At 33.8% G+C, this 17,491-nt stretch overlaps 1 protein-coding gene and 1 long non-coding RNA gene across 2 annotated transcripts in view; one reads left to right on the top strand and one right to left on the bottom strand.

The window, feature by feature from the left end:
• LOC136418203 (uncharacterized) overlaps positions 1-17,223 on the top strand; it is a 36,853-nt gene extending 19,630 nt beyond the window's left edge. The window contains exon 3 of the long non-coding RNA XR_010752894.1: positions 16,743-17,223. This is a non-coding gene — a long non-coding RNA (uncharacterized lncRNA). The remainder of the gene's footprint in view (positions 1-16,742) is intronic.
• Positions 2,870-6,127, bottom strand: LOC136418196 (ninjurin-A-like). Its single transcript, XM_066404186.1, has 3 exons — positions 5,661-6,127; positions 3,450-3,587; positions 2,870-3,169 (listed from the first exon to the last, which is right to left on the bottom strand). The coding sequence occupies exons 1-3, from the start codon at positions 5,761-5,763 to the stop codon at positions 2,880-2,882; spliced, it is 531 nt and encodes a 176-aa protein (XP_066260283.1). The 5' UTR covers positions 5,764-6,127; the 3' UTR covers positions 2,870-2,879.
• Positions 17,224-17,491: the final 268 nt, after the last annotated feature.

Genomic DNA, 17,491 nt, shown 5'->3' with positions numbered 1-17,491 from the left:
ATTGCACTTTTATTATGTATAAACAGGGAATTAGTGCTCATTCTTAAAATAAATCAATCACCTGTGGCGCCAGGCTTAGTGGGTTAATACAAATAAATAGCGTTTCGGCGCTATCTATTGGGTTTATGCCCATATAACATAACATTTTAATACCGCCTTGCCCAAAACAAGATTTATTGGATTATAAACCTAAGAATAACCGAATTCAGATTTTAGTATTTTGTCATTGTTAAGTATTTTTCCTATTTATCGTGATACATCTACTATCGTGGATTTCGTCTTTCCATGAGATTTGGGATTCGTTCATGGAAACAAACTTCTGTGACCTGGCAGCTTCATATTGACCAACCTTGATATAAAGTAACTCAATACATTGGAGCATCCTCTAGTCCAGAAGAAATAAAGTAAATTTTGCAATATTTTCCTTCAGAGTGCGTTCGATGCAATTTTATTTCACTGAAAGAGATTTCGAGACCGTTTAGAACTATTCTGCACAAAAAGACATTTAGGAAATATTCGAGTGCAACTTCGAGGGAGTAAAGCAATTCCAAAGGCTAAAGTCAGAGGTAATTCTAGCTACGTTTATTATGTCCCAACGCTGTTTCCGGGGATTTTAGAAGTTTAGGGATTCACACGGCGAATCTGACACTTGCAATCTTGCACTGCAAAGGACCAAACTTAATTCAAATCAATTTAATTCTGAAAGTCAAGCTGAAAGTTGAGGAGAGTTTGTGCTAATTGTTAAAAAAAATGCATTGGAATATTCTGCATAGAAGGGCAGGAAAATTCTGCTTATAGGGTATTATTATTGAAACTCTGAAAACTGTCAGATTTATATTTCACTGATGCCTCGAGGCTCTGGTTCCTATATTTTCATTTGTATACCCGTCTATTAAAACTGATGAAACTTGAAATTTAGTAAATTTCTTTGCAGTTATTATCCATATTTAGTGAAGTTAAAAAAAATTATTTTTGCCATTTCTGATTCATTTCCATTTTCCCTCGCTGCTACAATAAATACCTTACACAATCCAAGTTTAGGTATTCTCATGTAGAAATAAAAATACTCTCTGTTTCATTGCTGATCCTTAAACACAATTTAGCTGCCGTAAAACGGAAAATTTAAATTCTCGTGCATCCAATAACTCGTGTAAAGCACCAAATAGCGCCCTGGTGGGCGTCTTTAATCTGCAACTCTTTACAAACTTGCGACTATAAAGTGCACGAATTCAAAAACTTTTTAGGTAGCAAATACGCCAAAAATAACACTTTTATTGCAAAGAGTTGGCGTCTTTATTGTATTACCATACAATATTTCGTGATGATTTTTTTTCAGTTGAAAACAATGCTTAGTCACTCTGAGCACTTTTCTCTGAAATAAAAGTCCTTTTGTGACGCCAATGCATGATTTGGCCAAGAAGGCACGCCTGACCTTAGCGCCCTCTAACGGTACGGATGCACACGCGATCACGGAAGACACAGTGGCGTCTGTAGCAGGAAGTGCAACCAAGCAGGAAGAAATGCAATGTTTCGGCTCGGCTGTGTTTTAGATCAGAATTCAAACGATTTACTTTCATTTCGTTGAACATATCAATTTATAAGGGTACGAGTAATTCATAACAGAAACAATTTCGCTACATGGAAGGGCGCCGTATTTTTCACCATTTTGGATATAAATAAATCTTAAAACTTGCCCGTAAATTGGGCATTGAAACGAAGGAATTCTACTCGCATATACTATTCCTACAGAATTAGCTAATACGAAAAGTTGCACTCGGAATGCATATAATGATATTAAGTTAGCGAACTAAAACGTACCCTCTTACGCCTTATTGCACAGTTTAAGTTTCTGCAGTACTTAATAGTGTAGACTGTTTTAGAGAACTTTGTTAGCAGTTATAATTGGCGAAATGCTAATAGTGGAAGAGTAAAATTGTTTGTTTAGTTAAACAGAGTTTAATTAGCATGAGCTTTATGGCGAATGTAATGAATTCGATGAAAATAGCAATGGAGATGCAACATTTTATTTGAGGGGTCAGTTTATAGATCAGTTATGTAGGTCAGGCTTAAACTGGGGTTTGGTTATCATAAATGAAATCTAGGAGCTACCTATTATTCTGATTTGTGATTTTCAATTTCATTATAATGTTTTCTAATTCCAATTTATGTGTAAAAGTATGTGGACATAAATAATGGATTCCGGCAGAGTTTTCCTGAGAAATGCGTTCATTTGGGTTGAATTAAAATTTCCCATATGGTTTTACTTTAAGGTAAATTGGATATTGCAGTTTTTTTTTGGGCGTTATGGCCGTTAAATTTCTAGTTAAGCCTTATTCTTATTGATTTATCGGATACGAAACAGTAAACACGTATGTTTTCCAACTAAATTACTCACACAAAACCACAAAATTACCATTTTCCCCCTTATAGCCCCAATTGACCGTATACCTAACTTCTTACCGGCTTTAGGCCCCGTCCGAAAGCTCTAGAGTTAATTTCTCTGAGCATCATTAAACCCTCGTAAAAGATCAGTTTTTGCCTATATTTTAATTCATGGGATAATTATTCCGGGGCCAAGCATATATACTGAATTTATTTAGTTTTCAAGCTCTTATTTCCTAAGAAATGTGGTTTTTTGAACATAAGTGAAACTTCATTAATATAAGAGCCCAGACAGGAAGTGGGGCTATTTGTCCCATGAACGAAGTTTTCTAAAGTTTTATACACCGTAGACGCAACACCGTGTTATTTATTTGACACGAAAAATACTCGACTTCAAGGGGGCTTTAAGGGTACTCGTCCCTATAGGGCAAGAGTTTCATCTCCTTTAAATTCGAAAATAAGAGAAGGTGTTTTAATGATGCTGATAATGTTATATTTCACGTGCGGTCCATAGTAGTAAAGCTGGCAATGAAGATATTAACAACAGTGATGAGAAAAACTCCAAAGAAAACGTAGTTTTTGATTAGTTTAGCTCTGGCAGATTTTGACTGCCCTTTGACGTAATACCGCCCTTTGAAGATCAGAAACATGGCAACTGCGACTTGAAGGGCTAAAGAGGCGATGATTAAAGTGAGAGTGATATGAAAGGTGTGACTTCCTCTGTTGAATTCTAGAAGGTATCTCATTTGGTTAGCGTTGGCTGTGATAAGGGCGATGTCCATTAAACCTGGAAACGAAGTTAAAGAAGTCATCAAAACACAATTAGCTCATTAAACCTGCCGAGAAAACGGAAAGTTATCAAAATTTCAAGTACGACTGCCGAGTGGAATCAATTTAATTGGACAGAAATTCAGTTCATTAAGTCTATTAGGGAATTAAAATTTCCTGAAGGTACAGAGAAGAGGAATTGATAATTTCCAAGGCGTGTTGGAAAATTGGGTTTCGAAACGAGGATTATATTATGTATGAGACTCCCTATTTAAAACTCAATTATTAAAGAATTTTACCTTGTGCAGCTGTTTTCTTCCCAGCAATTTCATACAAAGAAATCCTTCTGGTGTTGTCACTGGAACCGCCATCTTCGGACTCGATTATATGGATCGCTTCTTCGTCTTGCAGATCCTTCTCTGCTCCGTCTAAGGCGTCTATGCAACAAATAAACCCGGACTAAATGGTAAGCTTATTAAAAGTTTCCAGGAATAATAGCCTTCAAGTTCAAACAAAAGATTGCTGCAGTAATTGAAAGTTTTCACCTGAACAAAGGAAACTAATAAAGAACTGCTTTGTAGGTCCGGTTTCTAATAATGAATCTCGAGTTTTATTTGTCACGACTGCAGTCTTCTTAGGCAGTGTCGTGCAATGAAACAAATACGTTAGTGTAGAATTGCTTTTAACCCCTTTTTAAAATCTCATTGAGTACATCACTGATTTTTGGAAGGAAAAAATGAAAATTTAATTAATTTTTAAGGAAATTTTATTATTTAAATAATATGTCTAACAGGAAATTTACAAGAAACAGATTGAAAATTAATCTTTGACAAAAGATATTTTTAGATTTTGCTAGTCCAGCAAATATTCTTCCGTAAGAATTTTTTAAAGATTTATTTTCTCGCTGAAAATAAATCTTTTCATAAAATACCACCACACTTTTTTAAATACGGACCTGGATTTTTTGCCATTAATCTGAAGCCCATTTCATTTGCATTTCAACCATGATTTTCGTTGTTTTATGAGTGAAAAATCTGTTATACACATTTTCGACTTTTTAAATATCACAATTTTAATTTCGAAATTAGAAGGGCGTGTGATAAAATTTCTCCAATGAATACCGCAGAGAATTGAAAAAAAGTTCTAATAAATGCGTGGGTATGTTTAACAAATGTTGACTATTTTATATAATAATATACATATAGAAACGTCTTTTGGGCACTTATCCGTCTTAAGCAAGGCTCAATGAAAGACTAAAGTTTGAAGCTGACGAGCTTCCGGAATTTATTTAGTTCCATTTTCAGGCTGCAAAATATTTAAAATGCGAAAAACGAAACTCCACACAGGATATATTTTAAAGAACTAAACCACACATTGTAAGCATTGAAAGTAAAATTAATCACTTGCTATTAATGCACCATCCAGTTGCAAACATTGGCGAATCGATCGAACATGTGTTTGCAATTGGATGGTAGTAGTGGTTAGTTCAGGATAGTTGTTACTAATTAATTTAAATTTTAAAGTACTTTAATTTTAATAAATTCATTTCAATTTTAATGAATATTTGTTTTGGATAGTTTAATGCGCAAGTAATTTCCTTTGTTAAGATTGACTAAATGCAGTTAAATTGAGAATATAGGATGAATCGAAAATACACCAATTACTTGAATTATTGTAAAAGATTCATTCAAATAAAAACTATTGATTTGAAATATTTTTTTATCTCAAATATGCATACTATACTACTATTAAATCAACATGAGAATTTCCCGTCATAAAGTCAATAAAATATGTAATTAATTAGTGAAAATTGAAATTTTATTTCAGTGATATATTTAATTAATAGAAATGTGAACAAAACTACGTCATAGAAATTGATTCTCGCAATTTAAGAAACCATACCATCTTGCGGATATATGAACCTAAGGTTACTCAAAAGGATACATTAATATTTAATCAAGCATTATGTTTTTACCACGAGAGAATAATAAAAAACTAGAAAATACTGACGATGGATTTTTCGCTTATGAAAGCCGGAGGTCATATTTACAAATTAAATGTGTTTCTGTTTAAAAAGCAAAAAATCCAGGTACGTATCTAAAAAAGTATTTTAGTACCGGTATATCGGGCCTTAACCACGATTTTAAGAACTTGTGGTGATACGTTCCTCTTGTATAATGGAAAGATTTAAGAATTTTCTGGATAAAATACTTTATTATTACGCATCTAGTTTCAAAACTAAAAATTAGCAAAATGTTCAGTCAATTTTACTTTTTTTTCAAAATCTCATAAATCAAAACTATTTGACAAAGATTGTACATCTTGTAAATTAAAAGGTCTCAAAAATTGCAACTTTTTTCTATTTTAATATCAACTTGGAAACTCCTATCGTTTTGACGATTGCTTGGGAAGGTCCCTTCTCATCTTTTACGCATACTTACACAATTATAGTATTATGCTTAAGTCAAATGAATTTATGTAGATTATTCATAATATTCGTTTGTGCCCACCTGATATTGTTGCTTGGTCGATATTTGCCTGTTCATTATTATTATGGTCAGTAAGAAGATCTTGTTGGTTACTGAGGTCCAGGTCTGGATCGTCGGTATCCATTTTTCTTGGCGTTGTTCTAGCTTAAGCAGTTATGACAAAACAAGGCTTTAGCGTTAAAAACACTTCATATTTCATTCTAGGACAAATTTCAATTTGTCTATAACACGGGAAATGACAAAACTATAAGAAACACGGCTGATCGACCTGGAGAGCGTGCGTCCTCCCAAATCCAGACGGGCTCTTCGTTCTGTAGGAAACACGTAAACTTTAAAAAGTAACACAAAACGACAGCAACTCGACACGAAGTCCCGATTTTCCGAAACAATTTCCCGTAAATTTTCACGCGCCGTCAAACCGCTCTTTGTTCTGAAGAAGGAAACGGGAAACGCCACCTATGCGACATTGCCAGGATCGTACAATAGCAATTTACACTAATAAACAATAACGGTGAGCTAGAGATAAGGCCTTAACCGCCGAGGTTGTTTGCGCTTCGCCGTAATCTTGTCTTTTGTGGTTGACATATTTCTGGTTTTGAATGATTTCGATGTTTTTGGTACCATGCGAAGCTGCTGGTTTCGAGGGGAAGAAGATATGGAAGTGTGAAATCCCCAAAACTGGTTTGTAGATAAGAAATCTGTAGGGTCAAGAATGGTCAAAATTCATGGAAGATCACGGAGAAAGCTGAAAAGAGACAATCTTTAATCCCAGAAAGGCATAGTTTGATTAAGCTCTGATTTGGCCAACTTGGTCTTTGAGTTTTCACTTACTTAGACAGGATGTCTGTATACTTCCGTATTGGTTGGTGAGCTTCCTGAGTTTCCAGAAATTCTGCGGCATTTGGGTATCAGAGTTTTAAGCTTCCGATATTTTAGAGTTTTGAATGACATTAAATCCATGTTTTTAGTACAATCATTGATTTTAAATTTAGTAAAAAAATTATTAGTCTCTAATTTTTAGCAGATACGTAGCTCAAAGTTTTAGCTCAACGTGACTACTTTTCGCTTGTTTTTGTGCAATTAATAAATGAAGCATTTTCCGTAAAACTACTTCAGGCGTGAAATATTTAATGCATCTTGAATTTCTGGAATTTCAGCTCTACGAGATCGGATTATCAATTTCACGGTACGAATATTCCTGGTTGCAAACTCGTTTTACAACTTCTTTAATTTAGATTGCATTTCTTTTATTTCTCGCTCGGTGCTCGTTCTCTTATTCGCCCATTAAATGTTTTTGTTTTTCTCGAAATTGCCACTTTATTCGCTTTTTGACAAAACTACTTAGACTGACTAATTCGTGGGTCGTTATTCTCACCCGCGCAATGGATTTAAACGGGCTGGAAAGTCAGTTTTTAATAACGGAACTCCCGAAAAACCGTGTAATTCGAGCTAAACGAAGCAATTCGGTCGAATTCTGATTTTATTCAATCCAATCCTAAAGAGTTTTCCTAAAGCCGCCCCTTTATTACTGTAAGTGCTCCGTAATCTGGACGTGCCCGCTCCTTCAAATTAATTTGTCTAAAGTGAAAGGGCCCAAAAAATCCCTCGCCATATCCAGTCGCTTGAAATAAAACGGCTCTTTTAAGTCGTTATGTCTGCTTGATGATATTAGTTGGGATTTCTCAAGAGAAATGTTGGTATAAATAATTCGTTTACTCGTTAACTTCAAAAAAATAAAAGCAGCTACGCCAATGGATTTCCAGAAAATACTAGTCCGCGGTCATAAGCTTAAGCACAAAAATTCGAAAGGATTTCACAAAAAAAAATTACAAAAATTAACTACGAGCATTCAACATCAAAAAAGTCCAGACATTACATTCCTTTGAGCCCTCACGATCTCGTTTTTGTATCATTCAAAGAAAAATTCTGAAAATTTTACCATGTCGTTATATAAAGGTGTAATTGGCAGCAGAGCGAATTTCAGTATAATGTAACTACTGGTACCTGTATCATTACAATGTTGTCAGTGTGCTTCTTTTTTCACGAAAGAAAATAAATCTAGGGTAAATGACAATTGAATATTTTCTTGTCGATTTTCACGCTTTAAGTACGTTATTTAAATGCAAATTCAATTGTAACATCCCTGTGCTTCTGATGTGATAATAAATAAATATTTCAAGGGTAGATCGAGGCTGAAATGGAAGAGACGTTAATGTCGAACGAAAGCAGCCGGATGGGAAATATTTAAAGTGTAATCCGGGAAGTCGAAAGGGCTCAAAATACATAAAACCTGATTGTCCATTCCCATGTGTGTTGTGCCCGAGCCTATAACGTTTTACCCCTATAAACGTTAGGGATCCGGACCCGGAATGACGAAATCATACAAGGGAACGCTGTCAAATTCCACTTTCCAGGATACTTGAGCTAAATCGGCTTTGAAAGTGGATTACACTAAGTTAAAATTTGATACAGGTTTATTTATATTGGACATTTTAAAATCCACAACTAAGAAATAAATCTCGCTCGAAAATAAATCGACGACTCAAAATTTGTTTTCATTTAATTGATTACAACTTCAAGCCGCGGAACAAAACTACGCCGAAGCAGTTTTTAGTTTCCCTGATTTCAATTTCGGGAGCCCCAACTTTCTGTTCATATTTCATTATCATACGGAGCGAGTTTTGCTCGAAAATTGCCCTGTCAACCGCAAATTCTGCTTAGTTAATGACAGTTTCCGTTTTCAATTGCAGATTTATAAGCCTTTTATTAAAAAGTTTTGCTTTTGTCTTTAATACTAGACGGAGGGAGGTTTTGCCTGAATTATGTAGATATGTTTTCAACGCGTAACATTTTTAGAAAATATTTTTTTTTAACTCACGATCTGTCTAGTTTTCCAAAAATTCCCATGGAAGCTCGAGTTTCTGGATACTGGTTACAAGAAATGTTGATAAAACCTTTTGAAATATGTCAAGTGTTTTAATTTTAAAAAATCTAAACATCTACTTATTAATAGAAAATTGACAACACTGTAATTGTTTTTATGGCGGCCATATAATATCATTCATTCCATTTAATCAGACTGATGATAGCCGTCACCTGTCGTGACAAAAGAAGCGCGCATTGTTGTCACATGTAACTCATTAAAAGTTTTTTAATGGAAATTTATTTATTAACTTTTCCAGACCAAATTAGCACAGTAATTATCAAGCACAGAATTTTAGCATAATAAATCGAAAGATTCTGCCCTATATTAGTCTGTAAAAGCGTAAGCTCTTATAGACCCTGTCTGACTTCAATACTAAAAAAACAATAATTTTACAGAAAATGCTCATTTTAAAATAATTAAATATTCACAAAAAAGACAATCCTAGGTTATCACTATTAAAACATTAACTTAAAAGGAAATTCAGCGAAACAAATTTTTGATGACTGCAGCAACTGCGAAAGACTCTTTATAGCATAAATTAATTTCTTGGAGAAAAAGGCTTTTTTCGTATTTATAGAGGCGCATTCTTTAAAAACAAAAGGCTAATTTCAGATAAACCTGCTGCTGAACAAAGCAAATCGGGTTTTTAAATAGTCGAACAAAAGCCATTGTGCTGCCCTCGTTTTGGTGTCTTGTTGCAAATTCGCTCCTCTAAGGACATTGGCTCTTTAATGAAAAAAAAATGTAATAAGAAAATCCCTTCTGCCTTGTTGCTCCTTTACATGTAGGCCTGTCAAGGTCAATTTTCAAAGAAGCCAATTTAAACGATATTCCGCCCTCCTTTATCTAAATCCATCTGATGCCAACTAATCTTATTGCTCCTGGCTTTTCAATTTTCTGCCACAATTTTTTCCATCACTCCAATTTCATCTGCTTTTGATCTTTGTCCTCTTTAGGCCCCAGACAAAAAGTGTCCGGGATAAATGGCTTTCGTTTTTGATATTTTAACATTTAAATTGCTTTTGTTTTCGGTTTTTGTGTTTGGTAAACAGCGCCTCTCGTCAATTTCGATGCACGCCGTAAAACACCCTTCAAAGATAATATAATGAGAGTGCTGGGAGTTTCAGGCAAGTTTTGCACGTGCTGTTGGCGTGTATGAAAAGTTTGCTAATCCAGTTTGTTTGCAATTGCTTCATACTGCAATTTCCTCAGAGAGAACTTAAGTTTTTCTGTCATTTACTTGAATAAATTAAATAATCAAAAAACGAATTAAATAAGTGACATGGCTTACTAATACCAATTTTTCCCTTTTTCCCAAGACTTCACTCAATCTGAGGAAATTGACTTGGGAAAAAATACTGCGGAATTTGCGGATGCGGCTTTATGTTTGCCAATTAAGCAGAAACTTTTCAATTTAATAAAATATTTACTGAGGAAAATCGATCAGGAATATTGATGAATGGAAATCTTCAGACTCGAAGTTGTAAATAAGATTTATTTGGTATTGGTGAAGGAAAATTGACCCAGTTAAGTTTCTTATTTGGAAATTACTGACTTGCACAAACAATTTTTTATGATATAAAAAAGGCAATAAAAGCTAAAATACTCCTCAGTAGCAGCACTAAAGCTCTAATGAAGCTTTCAGGGAAGTCTGAACTCTCTTGTGTGTATGTATCTCAATTTATGTAACAGAACCAGTTAAAGAACTTCCAATTATAAGTTTAAACTCCCGAAGCTACACGAGCGATTTATAGAGCAGCTAAAAAGTTAGTTTTCTCTTTAAATTGGTAAATTTAATAACTGCTACTTTTGAGCGATACCGGAGAGATGATGAACTGTTAAAGTTCATCATTCAACAGAAAGAGGCAATTATATCTCATTTACACAATTAATAGAAAAGAAATAAACTCCTGTTGTAACATGTAGCCCAAATTTCTAGGTTTTTAACGTAGATTTGTATTCTAACATCAACCAGAATTGAAGATTTTTAAAACACTTTCAGAACATCTCGACTCGAAAGCTAGTCACGGTTTCCTCAGCCTTGAATTGAAATTTCTCAATTTTTCAAAAAGCAAATTTGGCAAGTTTTGCCACGCACCTAAACTAACCCTCAGCCTGTTACTCCTTATAAGTCAACGAAAAATGTTTCAATGTTATAGCAGACTCTCGGAACAAGCTGAAGCTTCCTATTGTCTCTGGGTGTCAGGCAACTGTCCACTTTGGAGTATTCACCCCAGATAGACAACCTTAGAGGAGTCAATTGCAGCACACCTGGAGACAAATTACTGTAAATATTTTTCTTATTATACTTTAGAGAGCGCTTAATTTGAGAACCTGTATTTAGGGACAATGCAAGTAAGCCAATACGTGTCATATTATGAGCCTTTTGTCTGACAGAATTCCTATGGCTATATTTTCAGTAGAATATGCAATATCATATTTTAAAAGCGAAAATTTGCACTATTCTCTTGAACAAGCCCCAAACATAAACCTAAATCATCTCTTATACGAGTAGAGCACGAAGACACTATTAAAAGATCCCCGCCGCAAACACCCCATGAACACACATCACATTTCAAATGATACTCGATCAAAGCAAAATAAGCGCTTTTTACGATATCATTGCAATACAACTCGTGAAATGATCCTCGCACCAATCATGGAGGGACCACCACATTAGACCTCCATCATCTTACTATTTTTATTTAAGTCTCTTTACGTTTCTTTTCCTGGAACTTTGGGAACAATAATAAGCTGAGGGTCCTGTAAATAATTCTAAAGAATTCGCATTTAAATTCTACTGCAAAGAGGTACATTCCCTGTATGAAACGGTCGTCATTATTCCTAAAACCCGGGCCTTTCTCTACCTATCACAGAGGCAAAAGCATTGTCGGTACAAACGCGCTAAAAATCCTCTGAAAAATATCCCGAAGCAGCTTTAAATTCAAAAGATGTTTGAGACGTGCCGCAATGGGTAAGCACGTAGTTTAAATTAAAACGTGCTATCGTGGTGCTCTTTTTCAATTACACTCTGCACCAGCCATTCCACATTCGGATAGAGACGCCCGAGCGGCTCTATGTCACATTTTAAATAGGGAGGTGGAGCCTGTTTTATTGAGAAGGTTAGGAGGAATGCACCTTTGAGCCTTGCAGAACCATCCTTTAAGCCATCAGAACGCTATCTTCAATAAGAAATTTAACAAAGCATGTCCAATTTCCTTTTCAGAGATAAATTGCAATGAAATTATGCCTTCTCCTAGGAGTCTCGTCATCTTTGCCCAAAGAGGCTTAAAGGAAACCTGCACTCCCATCTAATTTTGCGATTCCAATAATTCCTGCTCTTTGCCATTGCACGAAATACGAATTTTATAAAAATATAGCGGATCCGTGCAAGGGAACTCATGTGCTTCTAAAGCAGCAAGATTTCTTATTACGTGTACTTCCACCTTGAGATTATTATTTTATGAGGGAATGCAATGAAAGGAGAAATTAGATTTATGCGGGAAAATGTTATTAGAAAAGTTACAGAATGCATAGTGGTATAGAAAATTTTAGCTGGTCTAATAAGTTTTCTATAACACAATTATGAAACAAATTTTCGTATTTTCACATAAAAACTTCGCTTTCTAAATTTATCATGCATGCACTTAATGAGGAAGATATTAAGCTTAATTTTTTATGACTACTTTTAGACCCATGCTTCAACTAACCTAAAAGAAACTAAATCAATTAGTATCTCTAATGCATTATAAAAATACCTCAAATCCCGCACCAATCAGCAACGAGAATATCAGTTTCTCTCTATTACAATTATTTGAGAACTCTTATGCTTTGCAAGTCTATATAGGCTAGTAGGCTATGTAGGCGACATGTAGGCTAATATGTTATTAATATATTATTAAGATGTCAAAATAAATCATCACCGTTATAGTAAAATCCCAGCTTAATCAATAAGTTTTCCGCAATATCGTTATCGCTCAAAAGCTCTCATACTGCTTTCAGAATATGAGGAATATCCTGTCCCTTTCAATGCATGCGTTCATTTCAGTTAATGCTTCGACTAACATAAAACAACTGCATAAAAACTAAACTGATGCTATTTCAATATCATATAAAATAACTGAAAATCCTCACTAATTAGAAACGAAAATATCAATTCGCCTCTAGCGCCATTATTCGAATACTCATATCCTTCGTCAGTCTATAGAGACATGCAGCATAACATTAGAAAATTGATAGTCTTCATCCTGTATAAACAATTTCATTATAGCCAATGAACTTTACACAACATCATTATCATTCAAAAGCTCATATCTTCACATAGACTGTCCCAATGTCGTGCGAAAATACTAGCCAGTCCACAAAAATCTAAAACGAAAACATCAGCCCTTCTCCAGAGCAATTATTTGAAAGCTCTTAAACCGTAGTCAGTCTATAGAAACATACAGACTTGTCATTGAAATTCCATTTGCTTCTAAACATGTCAGTAGCAGTTCTGTATGCACGTATCATCCCGTTATCGTCCTGAGCCATTCAGTATTCCCATTAGAGCAGCCATTGAAACAACACTTCCACTCAGCTGACACGATGTTGCATGTTCCCTATCTCGCCAGATGTTTCAGTTTCGAGCTCTGGCCATAACTTATACACAAAACAAACCGAAATAGTGCACCCTTAAAAGTACCCTCACGTGAACTCCCCCTGTTAGGATAACATCCCTTGTAATGCATTTTTATCTAAAGCGCCCTCGAAACATATAATGTTTCCTCTCGAAACTTTTCCTAATTCAATTTTAACGATAGCGGCACATCTTTCCGTCTTTAAACTCGCGAGTCTGTAAAGTGTTTCTTTCTCTCGGAAAGGCCCAACGGTTTAAAGATAGGGGAATAAAAATGTCTATAAAAAGGAGATCAAAGTGAAATTTTTGCGGAGGCGGAGAGCTGAACAGAGAGCCAGATAGGGTTCATATCGGTTTCTCATTTGCTTGTATCTTTTCCTCGTTTGTTCTCCAAGTTTTCTTGTTAGTGCTGTGTTAAGGTTTTTGGTCAGAAATATGTTTAAACTGCATTAATGGACAAGTTATGACATACATGGTCCTCGTTCTATTGTCTAGAGATAATAGCCAAAGTAATAAAGGAAGAACTTTTTTTACAATAATTTAAAAACATGAAAATTTCCAAAAAACATAATTTTGAAACATTTTCAGCTATAGGTTCTTATAGATTATGATCTTGATATAGCAACTATAATATTATCACATTTATTCTTTCTTGTCTTAAGGGGAAGGAAGTTAGTAAACAACTTTGTATCTATCTAAGTAGTATGTACAGGCTCGTAATTGGAATTCTTTTCATCGCCTTCTTATCAGCAAAGCATAATGCTTGAATAACTGAAGTCGATACAGTTCTTTACCGAATGTTTACTGATAATAAATTTTTATTTTAGTATATTTAAATTTTTTTTGTCATAAAAAATGTTATGTTATTATTTACAATTTTTAGGTTTAAATTCCCATTTATTATATTTTCCATATTTCAGATGTAGCATTGCTAAATTAATTTTTTGAAGCCAGAAGAATAGGCATTTGAACCACGAAAAACAATTCATGTAGTTAATAATTTGAACTTCTTGGCGGCATTATTGAAACAGAAAAGCAAAAGACGATTTTAAAAAAATTTTTAGCTTCATTTTTGAATTTATTACGTTCCAGATATGCCAGATATAACAGTGCTAAGCTTATTTTTTCAAGCAAGAAGAGGCTGTGCAGCCATGAAAAAATAATTTGTATAGTTGATAGGTAATGAGAATTTGTTGAACACATTATTTAAATAAAAAAGCAAACCACGATTTTTTAACATTCTTAAATTCGATTTTCCATTTATTACATCTCTGCTGTTTCAAACTCAAGAATGCCAAATTTATTTTTGTGGTAAGAAGAAGAGGCTATCATGCAATTATGAAAAACCTATTCATGTAGTTAATTGGTCAGAGTAACTTTTCAATACATTATTTATACAGGTAAGCAAACCCCCATTCCTATTGATTATCTTTCTGATATTTAAGATGCAGCATTGCCATATTTCACATTATACGAGAAACCTTAAAAGAATGTGGTTGTTATTGAAAAGTTATGATACGCATAAAGGATTCTTGGATTTTTAAACTTATTATTTTTAGCAGGTACGTGTAGCCATTAAAAATGAGATTTCCATAGAGGGATGAAAGCAAAACTTTTCCATTAGCAAAATACTTTAACGCTGACATACAGAAAAAGGTAATTTAACATGCAATATTTCATATAGGTCTTAAAAGAAATACTGTAGAATTGTTTTAAGAATTACATTAGTATTCTAATCACAAGAATTAGCCGTATCAAACAAAGAGTCTCACTGGCAGTAAAGGTGATTAATCTAAAATATTTGGCAATAAATGAGTAAATATATAATGAATTCGAACTGTCAGTTGTTTGATAATTTTGAAATATAAAAATTTAGTTAAAAATCCTCAAATGAACGAATTCATATTGAAAAGGTCCAAGCGAAAAACCAGCATATTTATTAGTTAAATGTATTTAATTTTTTATTATTAAACCTTAAAATCACTGAAATTGTTTGGAAAACTATAAATGAGAGTTCAGTGAAAATATTTGTTGTTTTATGAAATTATAATAATTTGAATAATTGGATTTTTTTATTAAAAGGAAAAAATCATTGCAAATAAATCTCTGGCCTTTCCCGTTAATTAATGTCAAGTTTAAGTCTGCAAACTCTTCAACATCACAGAAAATATCCTGGTAATTAAGGGCATATGGAACAAAAGTTTGGTGTAATAATCTACATAGAAAATAATATTCTGTAAGCCGCTCAGGAAATACAAAAACATGTGTAACTTCTTAATTATAGCGTCCCTACTGTTTACCCTCAAGTAAGTCCTAAACCTCCAACATTAAACTATGAAAATGAGAAAAATTTACGTTTAAAATTAAGGGTTTAAGAACGAAATATTTTGAATTAATGATCTACAAGGTGTTACGCAAATCAATCCCTATTTAAAATTGTGATCCCAAAAAAATATCTGAAAAATCCCCTCTTATACAATATAAAAAGGTTAAAACATTTTATCTTCAATTCAAGGGATAATCTACGAATACTTTAACACTTGGATGAGATAACTTATTTCGGATTTTCAAAGGCAAGAAAAATTATTCCAGAGAATTAAAGGTAGCGTTATAGTTCAAAGTAAATCATTCATTTCTATATATCTTTATCGAATCAGCAATATGGATGAATGAGAAATTATTTCTAAATCCAAATTTAAGCAGCCTTATTAAACAAACTTTGCGATGCAGAGAAAATTCATAAATTATTCATTATATTAAGCCATGAAGACGCATTCAGTCGAGAGTTTAATTTATTGTAATTCTTGGATTAGCAATTGTTCAAGTCATTTCAACTATATTTGACACTAAAACCAATTTCTCGAAATTATTCAACAAAGTAGAGACGAGAGCTTCGACATGATAACGAAACGTGCAAACTGAAAATCCAGGCCGAATTGTTACGAGCGCGATAGCTTCTAATTAACGCAAACTTGTTAAAACTTCTAATTTATACGTCTCACCCATTCATACTTTGTGCCTAATTACGGTTTAATTGTTTCATAAAAATCATAAATTTTGATATAACAAAAAGGGCGTCTTTCCACGTTAGTTTACCTTTGGTTTGGCTAACACGAAGTAAAAATAAAATTTAGGAATTCTTTGCTATGAATTTTTGCAATGGATGCATGTTTGCATATGTAGGTAGACAAGAATAAAGAATTTTATAATATTTAATTTTCGAGTTTTTGAGACAAGTTAGTTCATTGTATCTTAGATAAAGATTTTTAAGTAATATAAGACCTCAGAGGATGCAGTGGTAGCTTAAATATCAAGATTTGAAAAATTCAATGGAGGAAAAATGTGAAATCCTTTATTACTAACTTTAAAAAGAAACCCATTGCTGCGTCTGCATAGAGCGACGATGGCTAAGACTTTTACAACGCTCAATTTCAGGCAAGTCTTTAAATTGAATTCTGACTATAGATTTTTTGTGATTCCGGACTTCCATGTAAAGGATTCTATCTTACACATCAAGATTTGAAAAATAATTGATTAATATTGTTTTTCTTTGTTCCAGATATTTTTCCGTAAATACGTGGGTCGTTTCGAAGTGAACTTTTCCTTAGGCCGACATATTTATGAAAAACGTCCCAAGTTCCAACGTGGCTCCGATAAAGGATCATAATTTCCTCGCGTCAGTATAATGGATGTTGCTGTTTAGCTCATACCGAACTCCCGGCACGTTCTTGATGGTCTAAAAGGAAGCTCGTTTAACCGAAGAACTTCGAAGACTCACGAAAAATGTACAGGTTTTAATTTAATTTACTCGGGATGTTTTTGCGGACAGCGAGGAACGTTCTGAGGGTAATAAATTGGCTCTTCATGAGATTAATTATTTATCTTTTAATTGTAATATTTGTAACCTTGCTTTCGCCGTTAAAATTATGCATTTCCTGAAATTCGCTAGGGTAATGAATTTAATTGACTTAAATGTTTGTAGGCGTCATTAACCTAACTTTAAACCCACCGTGGATTAGAGCAGGTTTACAGATAAATTTTCTTAGATGGAATCTTGAAACTGTATGAAAATAATATGAAAATATGTAGGATATTTCCTGGAAAATAATGATAAGTGATATGTGGATACACACATGTAGATGTGGGTTTTGCACGTGCACATTAGATAATATGCAGAACATAATAATGTGAGAAAACAAACTCAAATAGAAATAATATGATGAAGAGTTCCGTGTCAAAATAGCTTCATTTAAAAAATCCCCTGAACTCATTTAACTCAATTTTCCAACTTAAAATCAAGCCAATAAA

The sequence above is a fragment of the Euwallacea similis genome, chromosome 33, assembly GCF_039881205.1.
Source record: "Euwallacea similis isolate ESF13 chromosome 33, ESF131.1, whole genome shotgun sequence".
Classification (NCBI taxonomy): Eukaryota; Metazoa; Arthropoda; class Insecta; order Coleoptera; family Curculionidae; genus Euwallacea; species Euwallacea similis.
This window is presented reverse-complemented; position numbering and strand designations above follow the sequence as displayed.